The sequence below is a fragment of the Scleropages formosus genome, chromosome 2 (assembly GCF_900964775.1).
Source record: "Scleropages formosus chromosome 2, fSclFor1.1, whole genome shotgun sequence".
Lineage (NCBI taxonomy): Eukaryota > Metazoa > Chordata > Actinopteri > Osteoglossiformes > Osteoglossidae > Scleropages > Scleropages formosus.
This window is the reverse complement of record NC_041807.1, coordinates 24,517,812-24,542,029: the sequence shown is the minus strand read 5'-3', so window position 1 is coordinate 24,542,029 and position 24,218 is coordinate 24,517,812. Positions and strand designations below refer to the sequence as shown.

At 40.8% G+C, this 24,218-nt stretch overlaps 1 protein-coding gene across 9 annotated transcripts in view; it reads right to left on the bottom strand.

Moving 5' to 3' along the window:
* The window catches only part of LOC108939444 (calcium-dependent secretion activator 1-like), a 99,063-nt gene that overhangs the window by 17,486 nt on the left and 57,359 nt on the right, over window positions 1-24,218 (bottom strand). Inside the window, exons 8-21 of one of the 9 annotated variants that reach the window (XM_029249943.1) lie at window positions 22,872-23,011; window positions 21,567-21,633; window positions 20,077-20,185; window positions 19,228-19,440; window positions 16,841-16,852; window positions 13,287-13,423; window positions 12,954-13,141; window positions 8,988-9,089; window positions 8,782-8,845; window positions 7,979-8,102; window positions 5,079-5,111; window positions 1,862-1,968; window positions 1,189-1,218; window positions 260-268 (exon numbers count right to left, since the gene is read on the bottom strand). In XM_029249943.1, coding sequence (XP_029105776.1) covers window positions 260-268; window positions 1,189-1,218; window positions 1,862-1,968; window positions 5,079-5,111; window positions 7,979-8,102; window positions 8,782-8,845; window positions 8,988-9,089; window positions 12,954-13,141; window positions 13,287-13,423; window positions 16,841-16,852; window positions 19,228-19,440; window positions 20,077-20,185; window positions 21,567-21,633; window positions 22,872-23,011 — 1,335 coding nt within the window. Of the gene's footprint in view, window positions 1-259; window positions 269-1,188; window positions 1,219-1,861; window positions 1,969-5,078; window positions 5,112-6,011; window positions 6,081-7,978; window positions 8,103-8,781; window positions 8,846-8,987; window positions 9,090-12,953; window positions 13,142-13,286; window positions 13,424-16,840; window positions 16,853-19,227; window positions 19,441-20,076; window positions 20,186-21,566; window positions 21,634-22,871; window positions 23,012-24,218 lie in introns of all 9 variants that reach the window. The other 8 variants (XM_029249944.1, XM_029249946.1, XM_029249945.1 and 5 more) reach the window with 8 other exon arrangements.

The window sequence follows — 24,218 nt, the reverse complement described above, 5'->3', positions numbered from 1 at the left end:
GGGCCAGTTGGGGCTCGCTGGCGAGATGCTATGTGTCGAGATGCTTACAATGGGGCCATGTTGCAAACTAGCACTGGGGCGGAACACTGCACAAAGCACGTCCTGTTGCAACAAAGGGACAGTGCAGTAGAACCCAATGCAGGGAGGGGATGGGGGAGAGCCCAGGTCAAATCCCAGGTTACAGATGGGACACCTGCAGGGCATGCACAAACTGGCATCCACAAGAGGGAGACTCGTCTCACTCAGCTGAGTCACATACCTCTTTCCCCTGACCGGATCATGGCGGATCAATTGAACAGTGAAAAAACAAGGAGATTTTCAGGAGAGAAACCAGACATTCCTTTTGGAAGCTACTTGTGCTGCTAGCTGTCAAATTGTCATCAGGAAGATGTCAAAAACGCTAAACAAAGAGATGAGAAACTAATGTATTATAGCAAACATTTGCATAATGACAGAAGTGGTGCTTATCTAAATGAAAGTAGCATAAAATTAGTTAAAAATATTAAAGAACATGACCATGCATTTAATATGGGAGTTTGGACGAGATCTAGAGTACCTGATTTTTCTCAGAAGGAGGAAATATTTTTGTGGTGTTTCAGGCAGCCATCAGGACTTCAATTAACCAATAAAATTTTACTTGACATTTCCTAAAGAAAACTGCCGAAAAGTACTTCACAGCTTACTAGAAGACATTTCCGGGCCTTTCTCTCATATATTACATAAGCAATCAGGACCCTCTAGAGCTCATCCGTTCTGATGGACAGATTTTCATGTGGCTTTACAGCAAGTTCCAGTCAAGAAGTAGAAAATGGAGTCCACAGCCTCATTCAGTAGATCATACGTATGGATGTGGGGGGAAAAAAAAAATCAAAATGAACAAAGTGCATATGAGAGAACGAAGAGGAACTTCTTTTTTGGAAGAGTGAAAGTTCAGTCATATGTAAATGCTCAAAATTAGATGTTCAAAATTCCTGCCTTTATTCCCACTCTGAATCAACTTTGGGCATGATGGATAATGGTGAAGTGAGACTGACGTGTGAATCAGTCCTCTGATGCTGGTCACACAACCACACTGACCCTTCCCCTCAAATCCAGCAGCCAGTAAAATCCTTTGTGGGCTAAGTTTAGTCATGCGCTTTAGAATTATTATGCTGTGTGACTTTAAAGAAAGAAATGTATATACTGTACCGATTGATCTCCAGTACTTGTGACTGCAGCCTGTTAAACATATTCAAAAACACAAAATAAATCTGCACATCTTAAAACTTGTTACTATCAGATTTTAACTGCACTATCATGGCCTTCAGCCACTCTGTGTGTGTGTGTGTGTGTGTGTGTGTGTGTGTGTGTGTGTGAAGAAAAAGTTCAATAACTTTATTTAATTCTCCACACAAGATCATAAACTGTTATTTATTTTGTGACAATAAATTGTTTGTATCTTTGAAAAGAAATGTAATGTTTGAATATAGAAAAGCCCGTGAAGTATAGAAATTTTGAAAAATTATTTTAAACCTTTATTTTTACTCTATTCGAATGCAAACACTGCCAATGAATGAATGTCATTGATTAAAAAAAAAAGCAATAAATGCTTCTTAACTACACTAAAGTTGAATAAATCCGTCATTCATTGATCGTACGAACACAAGTAAAGGGAATAATTTCCTTTTCAGATCTGTCAGAGAACAGGTTTTTGTTTTCTCTTTAAGTCAGTGTGTCAAACTGCTTTGGCCAAAACAGTAATGTTGGCCTAGAGAGCTTCATTACAACATATTTCAGACACTGCTTGGACCAGGAGTGCCGAGGAGAGGGGGAGTGTCCTCGTGAAGGTGAAAGGTTTTCAGATCACAGGGCTCCCACTCACCTCTGCGTGGTGGTCCTCGTTCTGCTGAAGGACCTCAATAACCAACTCCGCCAGGCGAATCGCATCTTCCAGCTTTTTGGCAGGTGTGACTAAGCGGCCTACGTTTTCTAGAGCAGAACGGGGGTGGTTAATGAAGCACAGAGATGCATGTTGTGCCTCCTTTTTTCCCTTCAATGCTATTAAATTATTCTGGCTCATGCTGCTAATTTGCATGCAAATCATACATGTTTTTTTTTTTTTTTTTTTTTTTAAAGACATGTAAGAGTGCTCCAGTTAAAAACATTGTTCTCTCCAATGACAAACACAAGCAAGATTCAAGTATCATTACTTATCGAGACATTCGTTTGCTAGGTTCATATTTTTTTTACTGCAAACAACAGACAATGAACTCCAAACAATGATGTCATCATCATTATAACAGCAACATCATGTAAGATCAGAGAGAACAGCAGACATGATAATAGACAGAAAACATTTACGCTATATCTGGGTGACATTATACAGTTATCACACACATTTCTCGTTTTTCCAAACCTCAGGGCATGCATAGAGAACTGGAGCACTGCGCAGGAGTGCTAACTCCTAGCTTAAATTGTCATTGACACAACAGCAATGTTTACAGATACAATACAGGTATAATGAATCAACCAAAAAAAGAACATGTTGCTACATTCATCATGCAGAACACTGTGCAGCAGTAATGTTCTTTTGTGTTGACAATCAGAATTAAACATGGCACATGTGACAGACACTGTTAAACATGAATATGCATCCCTCCTGTATGACTATTCTACCACACTACCGGGGCTGTGGTCCCCTACAACATACTAAAGAAAGCAAATTAGTGGAATTAATTAAAATTAGCATAGCACCAAGTTTAAGCGATAACTAGAACTCTATTAATTTAGTTAATATGGTGGAAAAAATACCGCAAAGCAAAGGGAAAGACGAAGAACACAGTTGTCGATCTCTTGGGAAGTCTGTGCTGGCTACCTGTAGCTACAGTATGTGAGTGGGACTACCATGCAGTTGGACAAAGGACAGGAAGAGGAACAAGTGCATGAACCCAGTGACACATGAGGAGGCGTGGTAGAGCAAAAGAAACACACTGACAACGTGTGAGGGCTGAAGGGGGATACAGATATAAACCAATACCGTTTTAAGGACAGGAGATGGTGTTTTGAAGTTCTCAAGGAACAGGGTGGTGGGGTTATTTGGCATGAAAAGGGTTTACCAGACATTGTAGGTTATCACAATATTTCAGTGCACAATTTAGTACTGTTAGTCACTTTTTCAACCTTATCACTCTGAATTGAAAAATACGTTGGTCCAAAACAAGAGCCGAAAAAATATGATCCCGATTTATTTTAACAGACAGCACGGTATTAAAGATGTGCGTGATTGCAATTTATGCAGTAACAGGTAGTTGTACATGAAACTGAGTCATTTTCATCTATTCACAATTTTTTACTTTCTTGCCTAAATTAAGGAAAGTCTATGAATTAAGTATAAACAGGCTATATTTCATTTGCCCCCCTATGAGTTTTGCCTAAACAAACTATTACTGAAACAGAAATGTTACTTGCATTGACTGACAGATTTACAACCAGATTTAAGATATACAGCACACATTAATGTGTCCTCTAATATTTCTACAGTAATTCACAAATCCAGTGTGCTTTTCCATTTATGTTTAAATGCAACTTCTTTTTCTCAAACTGAACATCCAGCAGAATCTTCACCTGATCTACTCTTTCCTGCAACTCAGTAATGACGGTTAAGGCTTAAAATCGGTGAAATCACAAAAATGTATTTTTTCATTTGCCCTTTTTTCAGGTCTACAACAGACTCCTTCCTCTAGGAAACAAAGTCCACTCATGAGTGGAAGAACAGGAGAATCGTAATACCAAGACATGATGGGTCTCATTATGTGGTGCATTGAAGTCTGCAAGCACATCCTCCTCATTGGAGTGGAAACTGACAGGCCACATGACAGGAGAGAACACAGAGAGCATCCCTGCCAATAGTGAAAGGCCATGCCCCCAGCACAGCCCAGTGGGAATCTACACCATGGTCCACATCACACAGCAGACTGTGATGCATGGTGTTCTGTCAGGGATGTGCAGCTCTTTAATTAAAAACAGAATCTGCGAATGATAGGCTTGCTTCTGATGAGATTCAGTGGTTAAAGATGGGATTTGAGTTAAAATGCATCAAACTGAAGCAGATACCTCAGTTTCGAAAAACAATATAAATATAAATCCATCTCCTCGGACAGCGCACAGGTGTTATTTCAGGGATGTGTAACTGTACTCAACAAGCAATGGTTATCCACTGATGGCCAGCACGTAATGGCAAATAAATCTCCAGGAACAGCTCATACTAATACGCTAATAACGTCCATTAGGCTTATTATGAAATGTAAAGCTCCTGCTGCTATGAGCAATATAGCACATTTAGCCTGTGATGCAGTCTGAAGTAACAATCTTGGCAAGGATAATGTAAAAGTATGAAATATACCAAAGAACATATCATGCTTATCCTGTTTCTAATAAGGAAAACTTTATGACAATGACCCTAATACAGGTCATTCAAATGTATTAATACACAATTTTATTCTAAATGTCCAGAACACAGTGCAAGAGTTTTGTCTAGAAATTGAATGAGCTCTTTTCAAGTACTGTACCTCTGCATGTGCTCTAACACACTAGAACGGTGGGAGCTGATAGACACCTTATCTCATTGTTTCACATCCAGTCCTTTGTTTAAAGGGTCTCGCTCACAAATGACACAAGTCGTATTAGACACTTTTAATCAGAAAGGATGCTAATATTTTCCTGTAATCCTGTAATTATTCCAAATAAAGAAAATGTGTCTCCATAAGCTTCAGATGCAATTCACAAAGGAAGGGAATAGGTGAAGCCTAAACAAAACTGATGCTGTAGTGAACTGAGGATCAAAACACGATAATAATTATGATACTTTAGTGAACATGTGCACTTGCCATGAAATATATCACATCATGTTCTTCCCTTCCCCAAATTCATATGCTGTGTGTTTCTGTATGCATATATATAAAAATTTCTATCTCAGTAAAATGTGCAGATGTCTGAAAGTGTTCTGTGTATGAATGTATGTATGTATGTATGTATGTATGTGTCTGTGCACATGATTATAGTTTAAAAACTAGGCTACAAAGTCAGACAGAGGGCTTCACCTGGATCCTTTTGATCCTTTTGATCTTTCTCAACTTGAGATAGAGAGAAAGCGAGGAGGACAAGAGAGAGAAAAGAAAAAAAGAAGAAGAGAATTTAGGATTAATAAAAAAGAGAAAGGCATGCCTCCTAAAGTGGCCAATGGACCGTCGTGTCCCTGTGCCTGACTCCCGACCCCCTAGGAACTGCTCCACCAACACAAAGGGAAGACTTTTGGATGGAAAGCCAAGTGATGGACAGACATTTTACATTTTTGAATACACAACAACATGTTAGCCTAAATTGAAGGGACTGAATTAACACACAACAGTGAAACCGAACGTAATTATACAAGTAAAGGTCAGAAATGCAGTAACAAGTAAGACACAGAAAGCTGTGGCAACTGTAAAGACACAGAAAGCTGAGGCAAAACTGTAGACGAGACATACATATTTGTGACGGGTAATTGAAAACACTTATAAGTACTCAATATGCATACACACAGAAAGCTTTTCTTCCTCGCAGTTCCGAGCTGCAGCTGTCTAATGTCCCTCGGCTCCCAGAGAAAAAGCACTGTCATATCTGTCCTGCATTGTGTACCACTGTCATGTTTTCAAACAACTGAGGGATACACAGAAGCAAAGTAAAAATGCATTCAAGTCACATGAACGAGCATCAGTGCAAAAAGCTTACAGGTATTTCATGTCTCTCAAAAACAGATGGACTGCCCCCCAGTTCCCAATTGGCAGGAATCCACCCCAAAGGACCAGTTTGATCTCTCACAGTTGGTGTCACAGACAGAAGCAACGGATAGAAGGCAAAAAGGACTTGAAGCAAGAACATGGTATCGGTCAAGGCTGTTGGGACATGGCTAGGGTTGGGTGGTGGTGGAAGGGAAGGATGAGAAACAGAAAAGGCGGGAAACAGAGGACCCAGAGGATGTGATAGGTACTCACGAATGGTCAAATCCATCACTTGTGACGCCAAGCAGAAGACAGGGTGCTCATACATTTCTCTCTTTTTCCCTATAAAAGAGGATTTGGGCATGCAAGAGGCTCAGGTCAGAGGTAAAGAGGTTAAAGGTTGGAGGACTAATGTCTCAGGTCAGAGGGGAGGAGCTTCCAGGTAGATGCATGCGAGACAGAGGAAATGGAAGCAAAGGACAGCTGTAAAAACATTTGGAGAGTGCCTGGGTGAGCGTTGTGTAAGGCCTTGGGGGGACAGGTTACTTTCGGGACAGGTTAATATACCCACTGAACACGTCCCAAGGCTGCAATCTGGAAGAGTTGTTCAGATACTGCTCAGATTGAAGCTTTCCAGATCATGGCAAAAACATGAGTAAAGGAAAAAAATTCAATCAGATCAGCTCTAAGATACTAAAGGAGTAAACCTTTAGTATCTTAAACAAAGTATGGTATTTCTTTTTAGGCACAGGCTGCACCAGGGAAACATTATTAGTATGTATGATTATTTGTGTGGTTAGAAAAGTTCACTCAGTAGTTTTAAAGAAGAATTGGGCAGGGTGCTGGTAAAGGTCCCTCTTAGCCTCAGCCTACAAAAGAAAACCCTTGTAAAGTACATGCAATTGGCAAATGTTGAGTTGGCCAAGTGGGAAAACCCAGCATGCTTTGTACATTGGCTTCTTTGGCACTTTTTTATAAATCTATAAAGAAGTGGCAAAGCCAATTACAAAAGGAGGAACGCGAAGGAGCTGGAGGTGGGGAGGGGCAGGGATGTTGGTGCTGAAACAAGGTTTGTTGCTTCAGTGTTTTCCCCAACCGGAGAGTCACCATGTACAGCAACGGGTAAAACCAGCAGGAGGAACAGAGGCACAGGAGAAGCCAGCATACAGAGAAAGTGTGAGATCTTGACATTTTGGTATTGAATGCATTTTTACTTACACACCTCTAACAACCTGTATGAGACCTACGCCGCAATTAAAACAGACCTGAAACAAAATGCACAGTTAATACAAGGAGTGGGAAGGTGAAGCAGGCTTGTCAGTTGTGCAGCGTGATAGAGTTGTTGACTGTGGGAAAGAAAGAATCTGAGAGAATGAGTCAGAAGAAGAGTGGGACTGTAGCACACCTGGAATCTAAAAAGATCAAAATTGGATATACCTGCCGCTCTCTATGCAGTTCTTATTCAGCTCCAATGGGACAGATCTCACCTGCTTTTCGAGAGCCTTTAACCTACACAGAAATCACTGTTGGTGACATGAAGGCACCAGAATTCTAGGATGCTTCTATTAAAGGATACAGCTCCATCACATTAAAGACTGTACTTCCAGGCTTCCTTTTCTACAGTTTCTGTGCTGTTATACCCCGATTTATGTGCTCCTCTGCTTTCCTAAAGGAGTCCTCAGGAGGACACAAGGGCTACATCCACAAGAGGCATCACAGCCACTCACTGCTGTTTCTGGTTATGACAGACAAGGCTCTGGGCAGAAAAATCAGCAAATCGCTGCTGTTCAGGTGGATATGTGTGTTTGTGTGTATGTGTGTGTTTAACACAATGTGTGTCAAAGTATCAAGGGCAAATCCTATTCACAAGCAACATCATAATTATGGGGAAAACAGACAAACCAGGGAGATGTGTAAAGCCTGCTTGCAAACAAGGACAGTAGTGTGTCATCAAATTGCAAAATCCATCATTATTAATACAGAGAGATGTCAAACTTCACCTGAAATTAATTTAAGGAACAGTTATACATACCAGCGATGTAATTAAAATTTAAGTATGTAGTTCACAATGACATAAAAACCATACAAAGGATGATCAATTAAACCTGCTGAACTGATTTGCCAGAATAATTTTTTTACATGTAAGTAGAGAACCAGCAGTGTAAGAGTATCAATACAGAACATTTGGAACCATGCAGCAATGTCCTAATGGTGAGTGTGGAAAATGTAATTGTAGTTACCTTCAATCTTAGCGTACTCAGACAGACGCTGGTAATTGATCAGTGCGGCTTGTTCCAAACATTTACGAATAACCCCTTTAACCTCTTCTTGTGGAACTGGGGTTACAATATCCTTCATAAGAACCTAGAAATCATCAAATGGATATTTCAAAAACATGACATCCAAACTACCAAAATAATTTATTTATTCATTGATTATAAAAAAATGTAAAAAATTTGAAGTGATAATTGCAAGCATACAACTGAAGTCCAAAATAGCAATAAAAGTAGTAATTTTCAGAGAGGCTTGTCAAGGAAGAACATTAAAATAAAAATTGTATGAAATATTTGAGATCTGGAGAATAACTTATGGCTATGACGATTCAATAACAAATTTTAAAACTATATATACTACACTACAGTGTAATCATAATTTGTCATTCTTGAAAAATCTCCAGATTTATGTATGTTACACATTCACATCATTTAATTTAACAAAGGAAGATGAGTGAATGTGCCATCATGTTGAAGCCAGCTCGCAACAACCACTCGTAGTTTCCATGGCAAGAGAAGGAACAAAAGTGGTTTACTGTTGCTGTCTCCCATGTATGCTCTCCTGGGGTATAAACAAAGGAAGAACATGCCTCCACACAACCTGAGCTGGAAAGGAACCCCACTCCCATTGAGCACCTCGGAACTATGAGGCACTGGTTTTACCCACTGTGCCACTGTTGATGTTCTTGCTAAACTCCTTAGCAATATTTTACAGTAAGCATGCACAAATATAGACAATGATCACAATTAAGAAAAGAAGAGTCACTCACCCTTTCTAGTAAAGACAAGGTGGCCTTCAGCGCTCCTTCGGGCCGACCAAAGGGAAAGCAATACCTAGACAAAAAATTCAGGACAGGACACATCTTACAATGTTAGGAAAATGCTGCACATATCCAGGCTAAATTTAACTGATTTAGAAACAAAATGTTAGAAATGTGATTATTTTCCAGAAACAGCATTTCAAACCAAGACACACCTGAAGTGAGTGATCTGGTTCTCCAAAAGCACACACAACCGCTCTTTGATCTCTTCAAACCGTTCTTTCTCCTCCACTTTTACAGTCCCTATTCCATCTGGCCTGGAAATGACATTTGCATCAGTGCTGCAGTCTTCTAAAACGTGAGGTGTCTCACATGAATCAGATAACATGACGTGTCAATAAAAGAAGGTGTTTCTTTGTAAAAACAAAATGTCTCGTGCTGCATTCGTAGTCACAAGAAACAAGTTTCTGGGCAAACCCACCTCGCGCCAACACAAGACAGTGGGCAGTTGTTTAAAGTAAAAGTCCAAACAGGATACAGTGATAAACTGATATACTGTACAATTAAATAAAAAAAAGAATGTGAAGACAATGGCTTCAGAGGAAATGCTGACAACCATCTCAGGAAGAAATTTTCAGTCCTGGTGTACGTGGTCATTTTGCTTGCCATTCTATTTCAGGTTTATTTGTGTCTTTTAAATAATGAGACCATACTGAGAGGTTTTCACAATAAATCACATGATGAAATCGTGTTAACTGAAGGACAGGCCATAATTTTTCAGTTTTCTTTAATACTGAAAATACACTCAGTCCTTTGGCTACCTTTGAATTTTCAAAGATAGATAATTCCCCGCCCCCCCATTTCAAATATTCTTCTTTTTTATTTTTTCTCACTCACTTTCCTTGACTACTTGTCCAAGTCAGGGTTACAGTAATCTCACACACATGTAGTGCAAGGCTAAGCCTAAGTAACAAAACAAAATAGAATTTGGAGTGATCAGTTAACCTGAAATGCACAGTTCTGGGAGAAAAGGCGAAAATGCAAAGTTCACACAGACCAACACGGATTCAAACCTACACCCTGTTGTTATCCACCGCCACATTGTGCTGCCATAAAACCAAATCATAAAATCATACTAGAGCATACTGCTTCACAGTTTGCTCTAGTATGATTTTATGATTTGGTTTTTGAAATACTGTGCTATAGTTTATGTGATTTCTAGCTTTTAAAATGCCAATACCCAGGAATAACTAAACAAATCTTAAATTTGCATGAAAACTCTCACTACAATATAAGCTGCTTTTGAAGCATGAGACCATTGTTACTTTTGTTTTGTGCTTCTAGTTGTCTTCAATTTTACAAAGAATTCTGAAGAATTATACTGAATGCGGGGGGCGTGGTGGCACAGTGGGTTGGACCGGGTCCTGCTTTCCAGTGGGTCTGGGGTTCGAGTCCCGCTTGGGGTGCCTTGCGATAGACTGGCGTCCCGTCCTGGGTGTGTCCCCTCCAGCCTTACGCCCTGTGTTGCCGGGTTAGGCTCCGGTTCTCCACGACCCCGTATAGGACAAGCGGTTCAGAAAGTGTGTGTGTGTGTGTGTGTGTGTGTGTGTGTATTGAATGCACAGTGTTGCTAGGAAGCAGGAGTTCAGAATACAGAAGATCATACAGCAAGATAAAAGTGGTACTTTTTGTCTTGCCAACATAATCCTTAGCCAAATACAATAAAGACTGTGAAAACATTTGCTTTCAGCATGACTCCTAAACCCCAAGATTTAGTTTAAGCTCTCAATGGAGTGTCTGCGGAAGGATTAATTTGGGAGATATTATATTATTATAAGGTCTAACCGCAAACAGGTGATAGCAGGGGGATATTTAAATTTTAAAACTCGGTTCTGTGAGATTTTCAATTAAATAATTTAACATGGTTGAAAAAAAATTACCAGTCAGTGTTCCCTGAATAAATACAAAGTCCAGGCAGTGGCGGATTTAGGCATGGGCCACATGGGCAGCCGCCAGGGCGGCATCTTACCGGAAGCGGCACGGAGCGCCCGCGTAAAAAAAAATTAAAAAAATTTTTTAAAAAAGTAATGTGCGATCAGGTTTTACCGCTTATTTGCACGTCACGTCTGCGCAGACCGTTCGGCGTATGACATCAAAGTACCGCGGGAGCGTCTCGCGAGCAGACTGCACCTCCATATGCTTTCGAATCGCTCTTGCGGTACTTTGATGTCATACGCGGCTCTGATTGCGCGACACAGGCACTCTATGAAGTCGAGCACACACCTGTACTCTTACTAAGAAATACGAGAAGGAGGGGCGGGGTTAGTTGATAATGGCGACACCTGAGGTAACATCTGCAAGGAGAGCCGGGGGTGAGTGTGGTGTGTTAAGAACGAATCCCTGAGAGTTTTGTAAAAGAAAGGTTCCTGCCGGCCTGTAGGGTGTAAGTTAACAAAGGATAATTGTCATTGGTTAGTTCCTAAAAGAAGCGGGAACCGTTATTGGCGGCACTATATAACGGGGGTGTTTTCGCGCAAAGAAGCAGATGAGGTTCCGCGGTGTGAAGTGCGTTTGTGACGCGAGCTACTGTTCTTAATAAACTCTTTGTTTTGCACACTTCAAGTGTTCCAGTGCTTTGTTTCAGGGAAACCTCCGAAGAACGGTGTACCTTCCTTTTCGGACACCACAGGGAGGAGGGGTGGAGCGAGCCTGAGAGGTTTTTTTGGGGGGGGCTGAGCGGGGGCACCATACAAGGTAGAACCGCCACTGAGTCCAGGAAACATGAATCTAACACTGAGAGAAAATTGACAACTGCCTAAAAACCACTCGTGAACAAAAATATATGTATCTATCTCAGTGGTGCATTGGATAATAAAAAATAATGAAGTAAAAGTATTACTACATAAAAAATGCTCAAGGAAAGTAAAAGTATTCACCCAAAAATCTACTGCTGTTGTCTCATCATGGTATCATGTCAAAAACTGAGTATCACTATTACTGTGATTCAGATCAGACCTTTTTCATCTAAACCATAAGCAAAGGTAATTTAATAATTCATTGTTTAAACTCACTGAAAAAAAAAAAGCAATTTATTGCAATTTATTAAAAAGATAGCGATACATATCTGCTTCCCTGTTCACCTGCCATCGTGCAACTGTCTTCCTGTGAGCCTTTCGCTGGCTGGAAGCAGTGGGAGCCTTCCTGCCATTATTCACACAGATTTGTGGCAGACTGACGGACATAGACATTGCCCACGCATTTGCACAAAATCATGATCACACATGTATAAAGACATTTTTGGGAATGGATGTAGTCAGTCAGCCAACAGCAGAAGTCTGATTGTATGGAGTACTGTGCTGCATTGAGAGTTGTGGTGAAAGCTTTCGAGTATAGCCCTACCAAATTGATTTAGCTTTTCTCTCTTCCTGCTCTGCCTCTGATGCTACATCCCTTTATTTACATCAAGAAAAAAGTTCAAATATGACAGAAAGGGTTTTCACTGTTATGGAAAAGAGAAAAAATGTGAGCTTTTGATAAAATGTTGCTGTAGTGCTTGAAAAATGGAACTGGGATAAATGCACAATTATGAGATGTCTCATTGGTTTCTCAAAATTACCACAGCTGGACAAGTATTCAGATAAAAGTTTCAAAAGGGTATTTATCAAAAGGTGACAAAAAGTTCATCTTACCTTGAGGTGTATATTTTGATTCCTTTTAGCCTGTCCACTTTTTGAGTTGCCTTCAAGCATGGGGGCTAGACCTCACTGTTTAGAATTCCCCACTAGTTATTGCCCAACTTTATTTCATGCATAGAATCATGGATTTTTATATTTTTCACCGAAAAGAGGAAAGAGAATAAAACAATAAAAAAAGGGAATGAAAGAAAAGGGGGGGGGGGGGGAATGAATGAACCAATAAGACAAAATGGTAATGCAAAGTAAAGGGTTGTTACAAAACAAGACTGAAAAGAAAAGTAGAAAAAATGAAAAAAAAAAAAAACAGCCAACAACGCCCTTAGGTATCTTCCAATACAGTTTGGTCTTTGACACAATCAGGCTGTTAGTGTTGCCTTATGTTATGTTGCCTGAGGAGCTGATTACTGTCTCTGGCTTCCTGGTCCACATCAGTCTTCTCACTATCGTTCAATAGGAGACATGGTGGTCAGGATGGTAGGGTTGTACCTGTTCCCATGGACGTGCGAGGCACAGAAGGCAAAGCTGTAGTGCAGCAGGGTGGGGTCAATCATGGCCCCATTTTCTGCCCGTTCCAGTAGGTCGCTGAGATAACAGATATGCCTGTGGCAGCCACGCACGCCATTGCGGGAACAGTACTCATCCAAAACGAACACTTGGCCCGGACTGAACCACCCCTGCAGAATGCAGCAAAGGGGATTTAGTGGAATGCTGTACTATGTTATGTAATAAGAGGGGAAGAGTGAGGATGGTGGTCAGAAAGATGAACAACTGTTGCTATCACAGGGGAAAAGATGAGAAGGTAAAACCTAGAAAGCTCACCAAGCAGGAGTAGGAGTCATTGAGCCTGTAGTCCAAGGTGAGTCGTTGCAAGATCTCGAAAAGGGAGGCATGGTCAAAGCTACATGGATTAGCCGAGATAAATTCGTCCATCCCGTGTTTCTGAGCTCTGTCCGCATCTATCCAGTCAATCGCACATAGAAAAGGCAAGGATTCAGAGAAGATATGGAGTCAGTGAGCAGCCACGAACATGGAAGTCACTGTCTGGCACAGCACAATGTTGTGCTTCTATGTCGTGGGTGGTTGTTCTACTTCTATGGCAAATAAAATTGTTACAGCTTACATTGTCAACTTGCATCATTTCACAAAATCAAACAGGCCTGAAACTGGAGTGAAATGCTGTTTAGCAAATCTTGGGTGCAGCATAACCAACATGGGCAAGTCACTCTTATTGTGTGTGCATGCATTTTGCCTCAGCTAATATCCCAGCAATACATATTTGCTGTGCAAAGGCTAGGTTTCTCCTCAGCGTGTGGAGGGATAGACTGCAGTGAATAAATGCAATACATTCTTTTTCACACTGATCCAATAGATTCTGCCATTCGCTATGAGTGAATTCAAAAAATTTCTTGAGAAAAGATGAGTTGTGTGCTGAAAGAAAACAAGAAAAAGGGGTGATCCTGTAATTTACTGGAAAGAAAGAAAAAAAAAAGAAAAACTGGGAGACAAATTCTTGTCCAAAAAACTAAAGACGGTTGTTTCCAGGAATTCAAAAAAAGAATGATTGCTGTAATAATTGGTGATGATTAAAATGTAAGAGTTGAGAATAAGAAAACAATTAAGGCAGCACCTGTTTTGTCTCATGGTAGGAGATAGGCAAGTGTGACACTGCTGTTCACGAAGCACCGATACTTGATGTGTACATATGCTCTAAACACCCTCAGTCCCACTGAACCGATGACAGCACCTCGGCCTACTACCAACAAGGGCTCTGGCCACATTGTGTGTGGTCTCACCGGGGTGGGGGGTGGGTTGGGTTGTGCATGGAAACACCTGACCTTGCGCCTTTGTGTACAAAACACTGCAGGGACCTAAGTGATTTAAACACTTGTCAACTCACATTCTACTAGCTCTACTACTTCTACTAACAGGCTTAGCACTAAAACTAGCTCTTATATAATACTATGGTTTTAAAAAAAAGACCCCTTTCCCTCCATTCTCCCGCTTAAACTAATCTGTGCCCAGATGAGATTTACATGAATACTTATGAAATATTAAAACTTCAGTAAGTATAACCGGATGATAGGTTTGTTTATTTGTAGCATTTTTTTTTGCTTTTTTTCTCCTGATGTCGCGTTAATGTGCAGAATAAGAGAATTGACAAATTAAGATAGTTCCCTAACAATAAAATGCATTTCTTTTACCATATTCAGTAAAACCGAATCAAATCAAAATGCCTACTCAATTTCTGATACAAAATAAACCTGTAATTCTAGAGTAAAATGGTGAGAACGCTTCTTTAAACTGCTGTGCTTTCATTATGCTTTAATCTCTCTCTCCTGGTTAGTGCCCTGCACTACACAGCCTATTTACCAAAAAGTACATGAATAAAGAATCTAAAACAATTTTCAATGATATGATGTGCATGAAATAAATAACAAAGAAAAAATGTGGCTGTGTTCCTCTCATCAGAATGAATTTGAGCTTAACATGTCTGTTTGAAATATGAAGAGTGAAGATGGGGATTTGGATAGTAACAAACAGAGACACTAATCAGTTTTTTGCACAGAAAAAAACAAGGAAAACATGACAATAGTTGATGGCTGTAAGTCACATGAACATCTATAATCAGGCGAAATACAATGGCTGTTACACATTACGTAAATAAACAGATATAGATGATGGATAGTGCTGTGTTTTTCACAGGGGTAACGGAACTCTATTTGTAGAGAGTTCGATGAGATCGAAATGAGATCTAAAGCACCCACTGAACTGACAGAGGGTGATTTAACCAAAACTCCTCAAAGCAAGTTGAGGAGGAGAGGCCCTTTAAATGTGGGCTTTTCTGATGGCTTTACTGGTCGTCAGAAAAGTGTCTCCACTTAGTGTAAATCACTAAATAAGCAGTGCTTCATTTTTACATTATCTCTGCACCAGTACAAAAGCAATGCACATGACACATACAGAACTAATGCCTTTTTAAAATACGAACACAGACAAAATCAATATTGTCATCCATATGGATAGATGAACAAAATTCAGTTTAAATGTCTTATATGAAAAATGGCATTATGTACTCACATGCCTAATACTACAGCACGTGACTTCTCTCTGTGCTTTCATACATTAGTTTTATTCAAATTTTACAAATTCAGCTTTTTTTGCAAGTTGACAATACTTGAGGGTTTTTTTTTTTTTTTTTTTTTTTTGCAGTGTACTCATGAGTTCTACAGAGCAGTTGAAGCATACAAAGACTGTAATGTACTATCAGGAGAGCAATGCATTTTGGTGCAAATACATGGGTAGAGCATGAAACCAACAAAGTGGAGTCGTTTCATTCTTGGAAAGATGGGGGTGGGGAGGGAGTCCTGTATTTCCACCAACAAATGTTTAACATCACACTGGTTGTCTCCTATTCAAGCATCCCAAAAACAAACAAATAAAAATTAAATAAACAAAAAATAAAGAAAAAACTAAAGTCCTTCCTGAAGGTGGCAAAAACGGATCTAAGCATCTATCCAAAGTCCATCTACAGTTGGGAAAATCTGGAGTATTGCATGGTAAGGAGGACTGGCATTACCTGCTCCTTGTCTTTGGCATTCAGCATACTCCAAATACATATTTGCCAACTCTCATAAAATGGCACGCAACATAAAATAAAATAAACTGAGTTCTCAAAAGTAAAGCAAAGGACATTGACTGGTGACTGGTTATCAAATCAGTTTCTGCAAATTGCATCGACATGATACTTTATTGGTCCCCACAGGGATATTTTTCAGCGGTAATCACATTACTCAGTTTTCAACAACCTGTTCAGTGTTTTTTTTAAATATATATACATACATATATATATATATATATTTTATATTTTAGACAAATAAAAATCATAGACTTGTAATAAAGATATTGCTATGTAAAAAAACATAGAAAGAAGGTTTCACAAAGTCATTAACATAGCTTAATAAACAGTCGTCTAACTGAATTTTTTAGAAAGTGTTTAAGAAGATGCTGAATTGAATTGAAATGAGTTTTGCAAGTCCTTAAACCAAATGGCACCTGCTGCTTTACTCTGAGGGTCCTTTAACATCGATAACATTATGGCGAGAGGAGGCAATTATGCAAATAAATAAGAATAATAATAATAACAGCATAAAATAATATGAATAAACAAAAACAAATCACATGCATCCTAAATTGGCGAGAATGGAATTGTATATTTCAAACCTAAAACTGAGCAAATCAAAGAGAAGAGAGTTGTCTACAGAGGTCTAGACATGAAGCGAGATTTGAGAGGGAGAGAGAGAAGAAAGCACATTGCATTAGTCAGATAATCGGGGGGATTATCTGAGCTGTGCTGACTACAGGGAAGCACTTACCCTTGAGTCCAGCTAGAAGATAGCAGGGTAAGAAGGAACAAACCAGAATAACATAAAGACTAGCAACAAGGCTGAGGAGAGCAGACAGGAGCCCTACCCTAGCAGCTGGTTTACTAAAGGGTACAAGCAAAGCATGAGAAAAAATAACTCAAAACACAACTTTTACCAACATGAGAGAGAGAGAGACAGACAGACAGAGACAGACAGAAGGTAGGGGAACTGGGGGAAAGAAGAGACATTTTACAGTCTAGGAAATTGAAGGGAAAGAGAAGGAAGGAGGGTGAAAGGATTCAAAGGCTCTGGACATACTCTTCATCACTCTGCTGCAGACAATTTGTTTTGTGGAAAAGGGGTCAATGCTGTGCGCATACACTAATTAACTAATTCATTATTTGGTATTACAGTACCAGTGAATATTTTAAAAGTTTTAGTGCGCCGGGCAATACCTGTGTGGGACAAACAGAAGCTTCAAAGCAACGCGACATGCAAATGCTCTACATTTCTGGGACTTGCTGAGGGAGAGCTGGGAAGACGTGTCAGCTCGTTTTCCGATTAATCTTTTTTAACGAAATGTTTGCGAAAAAAAGAAAAAAAAAAAGTCTGATTTCCAGTAAGCGAACTCATACTTTTCACTGGCGCTGTAAGTGGAAAACCTACTATCAAACTCTTACTTCTACTGGCACGGGACTAATAAACAAGAAATGAATCAGTTGTGAGAAAAACACACAAGAAAGAAAGCATTAATAATTGTTGAAAAAGAAGCAAAAATATCACGACCGTTGAGATCAATACACCAGAGCAGGTTTTGCACAGTAGTTTCTGATAATTCTGCGTAACCGCGGACGATTGTTTTTGTTTTGTCTGCCTGATGCTCATACAACAATGGACCTGATGCTGAAACATGGCCATAGCATCTAGGAGCCTACTGTGAAATTACTTCCATCAGCTTTAAGAGAAAGTGCTGCCTGTTTCGTGAAAGCACTGAAGCTTTGGACAATAAGGCCCCCCCCACCCTCTGAATTTGAGGACCCCCTCTGGTGCTGCGAGACCAGAACAAATACCCTGCAGCAAAGCTCCGAGCGAGGCCTCCACTCCCGGCCCATGCCATTCGACATAACCGCAGGGAGAAACATGTATGCCGGGCCACAGTGTTTCAAGGGAAGGGGGCAGCAGGACGCCGCCGATGGGGGGCTCAGAATGGCATCAGCCGGGCTTCAGAGCCAACACGCCACAGAACACAGGCACACGTTCACACACTCCACAAAGAAATCAATGAACACACAACACAGAATTTATGTTTGTAGATTCTGCAAAGCAGTTTACACTTTTGCACTCACTGGGTACCCTAGTTCTGAAAATTATTCAGCATGTATAATCCTCTTACGCTAAGGTGAAAAAGCCATAGCATAAAAAACACTGTAAGACTACAGGTGTAATATGTGTATAAGGAATAAAAAAGGTAATTGGCTGCCAATTTTGTATGTATGACTGTGTCTGTCATTTTCCATTGAAAACACGCATATGGGGAAAACATGTTTGCTCTGCAAGAATCTCAGTCTGAACTACATTTTTAAATAAAAGAAGGAGCTCAGCACTACTCTGATAAAATAAACTGAACCACTGGAAGAATGTAAAGCAAAAGATACTTTTTAATTGGGTCTGAATAGCAGGATCTATTATGGTGTAGTACTGTGCTATCCTCTAACTGCCTTTAGAGCAAGGCGGCACTCCTCAGCTGTCACACAGGTAAGAAATCCACGGCACTGTATTGTTCCCAGCCCCAAAATATGCAAACTGATATCTTTTTCAATATACAACTGCAGTAGAAGTCAAACAGAAGAAAAAGAACAGACAGTTACAACACAGAACTGCAGAAGCTGCATTGCCTTTGACAGTCTTACCTTAGCTTGAGTACCAGATCAGTGGGGTACTTAAAGGTGCAGAGTGATTAAGCAACATAGGGGATCAGACCTCATTGTGCAGGGATTTCCATTCTCGACACAAGGATTCATATCCGTGCATTAAAGGAATCCTATCAAAACGGTCTGTGATTTAACTTCAAGAAAACCGGTGCTGTTTTGCGACATCTTTTGCATATCTTATCAGCCCTAATTTGTACCGCATTTTTACTTTCCTAATTTCTCATCGCTGACGTTTCAGGAAATCTGAGGAGATCAGGAGAAAGGGAGCATACTTGCAGCATTAAAATTGTGTGATTTGTCTTGGTGAGGTGAAGTGTTCAGTAGTGGAGCTTAGCGTCGTGATCCCCAGGTGCAGAGGGGTTTTAAATGGCTAAGTCACAGTGCATGGTGGAGGGAGGGCAAGTGTCACAAGAGGAGTGAGAGTAAGTGAGGGCAACGGATCCAGACTGGTACTGGTTTACTTACAGAACTGAGAAATGGGAGCATCCATCTGTGGAGCCGCCCCTCCCTTGGCATTGAGCTTCTGGACCTGGGTGGGTGGGACAGGCTTGTGGGATTGGCCAGTGGCCCGGTACATGGCCTGAACCCACAGGATGCGGTCCTGCTCATCGTCGCTGGCAAAGATCACAGTGTCTCCCTCCTTCACTGCATTGAAGAAAGCCCTACCGCCATCTAGACCTGTAAGGGGCAACAGAGAGGTTACCTTGTTTCAATCAAGCAACATTTATTTTAAGTTAAAATCTCTGGAGCTGCCATTTACTGACATACACCAAGCTGTGCACCACTGACAAGAGAGCTTTAACCTTAATGCAAAGCTACTTGTGTGCAATATTGCTTCTGCAGAGTGTTTAAAATTTCTGAAATTTTTAAATGGGGTAAAAATTGTACAATGTAAGGGCTGGAGCTCAGGATTTGACCTGCTTGTTTACATTTACATTTATTTATTTAGCAGATGCTTTTCTCTAAAGCGACTTCCAATGGGTGCTATGTAGTATTACCAGTCCACACACCTTATTCACCGCGGTGACTTACACTGCTAGATACACTACTTACACTGGGTCACTCATCTATACATCAGTGGAACACACTCGCTCTCTCTGTCACTCACACACTATGGGGGAACCTAAACAGCACGTCTCTGGACTGTGGGAGGAAACCGGAGCACCCGGAGGAAACCCACGCAGACATGGGGAGAGCATGCAAGCTCCACACAGGCTGAGCGGGGATCGGGAACACATATTGTTTAGTTGGAGGGCGATTTTTGAGCATGATTATGGTATGAGACACGTGTGGAACAGTACTGGGGGGGTGTACCTGGCTGAGGATCAGTGTAGTCCACAGTGTATCCGTCCAGCTGGAGCAGCTCCTGGGGTTCAGCCTTCTTCTCCCGGTAGCTGCACATGGCAAAGGTGTACTGACTCACCTGCCACAAAAACACCAGTTTCCTTAGTCACTTCAGCATCAGAAGGACAGAGCTCCTCTCTCATGTCACACCATTTCAGACAAAGACACCCTACATACCGTTCAGTGGATTATGTAACCCTCGTCTTCAATGCTGTTGCACCTGTTTCAGCCTCACCTTCTCTTATTCATGTGTGACTCATGTTAACGAGTGGACAATGACGGAGAGGGGGGTCTACCAGTTTTATCAAGACAGTTTCTAAATCACTACAGGCAAGACAATTAACACCCATCTTTCACGAGGGGCAGCCCCAGCTCACTGTGGCCTGACTTGGTATTCCAAGAAGAGCTGGGTGTCGTTTTTGACACGAGCTCTTCGGCAACCATGGTGGAAAAGGCAAGGAGAGGAGATGGTGAGGGACCAAAGAGCTAAAAAATCCTCTAAAAGTTTCATTTCAGTGTGATGTCTACAATTTCTCCTCAAAATTGCATGTTATTAACAACAATTTAATTAGTGAAGTTACACTATTAGACATTCATACTAAGTTGCTTTAAATTATTTACGCATGTGCATGGCTGGGTCATTTTTACTGTATCATTTCAGTGCAAAAATCATGCTCAATGGTACCACAGTGGGAGCAGGGATTTGAATCGGGGTCCTTTGGTTGTAAGATGATGGCTCTTATTGCCCCTTACAGCTATACCAGTCCAAACGATTAAAATACTATACTTAAATGAACACATGAGCAACACGTATGACTCAAGTGAACAAGCATGGCTTCTCCTTGTATTTGACTTGTAATGTTCAAGTTACAAGAACAAATACTGAAGAACTCATATAGCTGTCCATGAGCACGTAGCCCCCTCAAAACGCTGTGAAAGTTTCCGAGGAAACCATTTGGCTTACAAGGCCTGTGCTTGCAAAGTAATAAAGCTAACTGCTGCTGAGAAAAACTGAATATCATTAACAGGATATGAATTAAAACTGCCAGGTATAGATTGAGTGCGGTGGAGTAACACATCACGTAATGAAACAAACACACACAGACTGAAGCCACTTGTCTTAAGCTGGGTCGTGGTAAACTGGAGCCTAGCAACACAGGGCACAGGGGGAGAGAACCCACCAGGACAGGATGACAGTCCATCGCAAGGCACCCCAAGTGGGACTCGAACCCCAGACCCACCAGAGAGCAGGCACAGGCCAAACCCGCTGGACCACCACACCCCCCGTAATGAAACACTGCTATCTATCTATCTATCTATTACATAAGTAAAAAGTCCATGAGTATATATTGACAAAAGACATTTGGAATTAATCACCAGTCACAAAATGCCCACAGTCTGTGGTAGCATCTGCTAGGTTAACATATTTTCCCTCACCATGGTAATGTATTCTGTCGTACCTGCACCAAAACGAAGAACCGTTTTTTCCATCTCTTCCACACGTTTTTCCCAAATGCCCACAGGTACCTGTTAAAAATATGAAAAATGTATACAATAAAAAAAACCTTCAAGTTCTTCATTAAGGTATGACTACGTCAGGGTGGTATTTCATCATATTGCTTCATTTTAAAAAGAAAAAAAAAAACAGAGCTTATTCGTGACAGTTTATCAGTTTCTGCAAGAATGAAAATAATTCACAAAAATGCGTTACTCTCTACTATAAATGAATTTATAGAAGTGATATCTTTTCATATTTTAGTGTCACATAACATTTTTATTTGTTGCAAGGAGTCTATGTGCATGACAAGTGTTTGCTGTTCTTAAACAGTAATAAGTAATTATTCCTTGTCACCCCGACAAGTAATAATTACTTCTTCTGTGCAGCTCTACTCCGTAAATTAAAACAACCAACAGCAGTATTAAAGAGATCTGGACTTAAAAAAAAATGCCAGGGCAGTGAAGAGAAATGTATAAACCTTGGCAACCATATAACATATAACATATAACACATGGATTCTTGGTCAAGACAAGAACATTAATCAAAATACAAGAAATTCCTTATCTGCTGTCCTTTACTAGAACGTACTTCTATTGTATGTGGTGAACTTATTACAGTTTCATCATATCTTACCTCTGTACAAATTAACTTAATGGGTTCATTCTGCATAACATCAAACATTATGGCAAATGACGTCGCTAATCCGAGATGATATAGGTAAGTAGTTTTCTTCGAGATATTTAGCTCTTTAACGGAGCGTAACATTTCTCGCTGTGAACTTTTTACCCAAAATCGAATATATTCTTCATGAGGGAAAAGAAGCACCCCCTCCGCCTGCAAAATGCCACGACCGCCCAAACCAAAAGCCTCCTCCTCAAACTCACACTTTAAAGTCTATGACAGTGTGTGAAAGAGGATCCATTACTTTAGGGATTGTTGTAATTGAGCATAAAATTAACTTCTATACCATTATATATCTTTTTATGATCGCAGCCATTGACTGCATACTTCACTGTGGTCTGAACCCAGATAATATGTATTCATTAGAGAGGATCAGTCAGGAGCACACATTGTTTCTGGATGAGTGAAGTGTTCCACATGTGGGCGTCCAATAGATGCTCAAAATCATAACTAAGTGTCCCCATTACGGCACATTCCCTCTTCCCTCGGCGAGATGGAGCTACTTCGGAACGCACCCGCCGCACTGAGGCTACGTCATGCTGCTAAATAAAGAAGGCCATCTAGTGCGGTGTATCTAAGAAGTTACCCAGAATGCTTCATGTTCTGTGGCTTGTCCATACGGATAGCCAGCTTGATCTTCAGGTCGTGGTCCGGGCAGGCCTTGGTCAGCGTCATTTTATGCAGCTCAGGTTGCTTGGGGCTGTTAGGAGTTGGGTGCAGCACAACCTGTGAGCGTCACCAACACGGAGAGCAGAACAAGGCAGACTCAGAAACGTTTAACTGACGATCGGGTGGACAATTAACACATCTTGCTGCGCTTGATGCATCTTGTTTTGTTAACATTCAAAGTAAACATAAATTGAAGAGTACTACAAATCTCAGACCCAGTCAGCTTGTCGGCCTGATGCATAATACATACTTTGAGCAGTCTCATGAATTTTTTACACTGCTGCTATAAACGCATGTCAACTTTTAGCCAGTGTTCTCTCTTCCTGCCGTTTTCTGCCAGCATGAAAGCAGCGAAGCCTTATCAGCCTAATAGGGGAAAGGGGGATAAAGCCGAGGACCTGCCTGACGTGCTGTGAAAGGCTGTGACACAGTGCCGCCCGTCAGCCGCTAAAAAGAATGGGAAGAGGAGCGCCTCCGCTGCGGCAGGAGATTAAAGTGCCTTGTCACGGCCAAGGTCACTGCAACAAGGTGACATTAAAATGGCCCTGCCACATTCCACACATTTGACCATGAGGCTCTCACTCATCCTTTTGTGGCCAAAAGCAGCGGAGCTCATTGGGAAGGTAGGAGCAGGCCTACTGCACAACAGGTACGCTGGAGTGTTAGTCTTCTGCTGCTTCATTCCAACATATTTTTAATACTGTAGTTGTTTACACGTATCGTTTTTTTTTTTTTTTTCCCCGAAAAGAATTTCTCAAAAGCCGCATGCGATGAATATTAACTAGTATTTATCTGACACCTTTATCCGAGGTGAATTACGATGCTCTGCAGGAACTAACTCACTACCATTATTCTATACAGTGGAGCAACGTGACACGCAAACACGCACATACACACATAAAGGGCAAAGTCACCATTGTGCATTAGATCACGGAGTATGTAATACGTATCTATGTTTTAGCCGGGATTATTTGTCAAGTGCACGGTATGTAATGCCTAAAAACGAGCCGAGGTAGACAGGCATACATTACAAGAGAGTAATTAATTAAGCGACACTGCAGGAACAGGAGCATACAAAACATTACTAAGGAACATATAAAAAGTTTTACTAAGGAAATTAATGGTAATTATTGGGTGGCATGGTGGCACAGTGAGTAGTGCTGCTGTCTCACGGCACCTGGGTGGTGTGAGAGGCTGTAGGTTTAATCCCGCTCAGTCTCTGTGGAGTTTGTATGTTCTCCCTGTCTCTGTGTGGGGTTCCTCT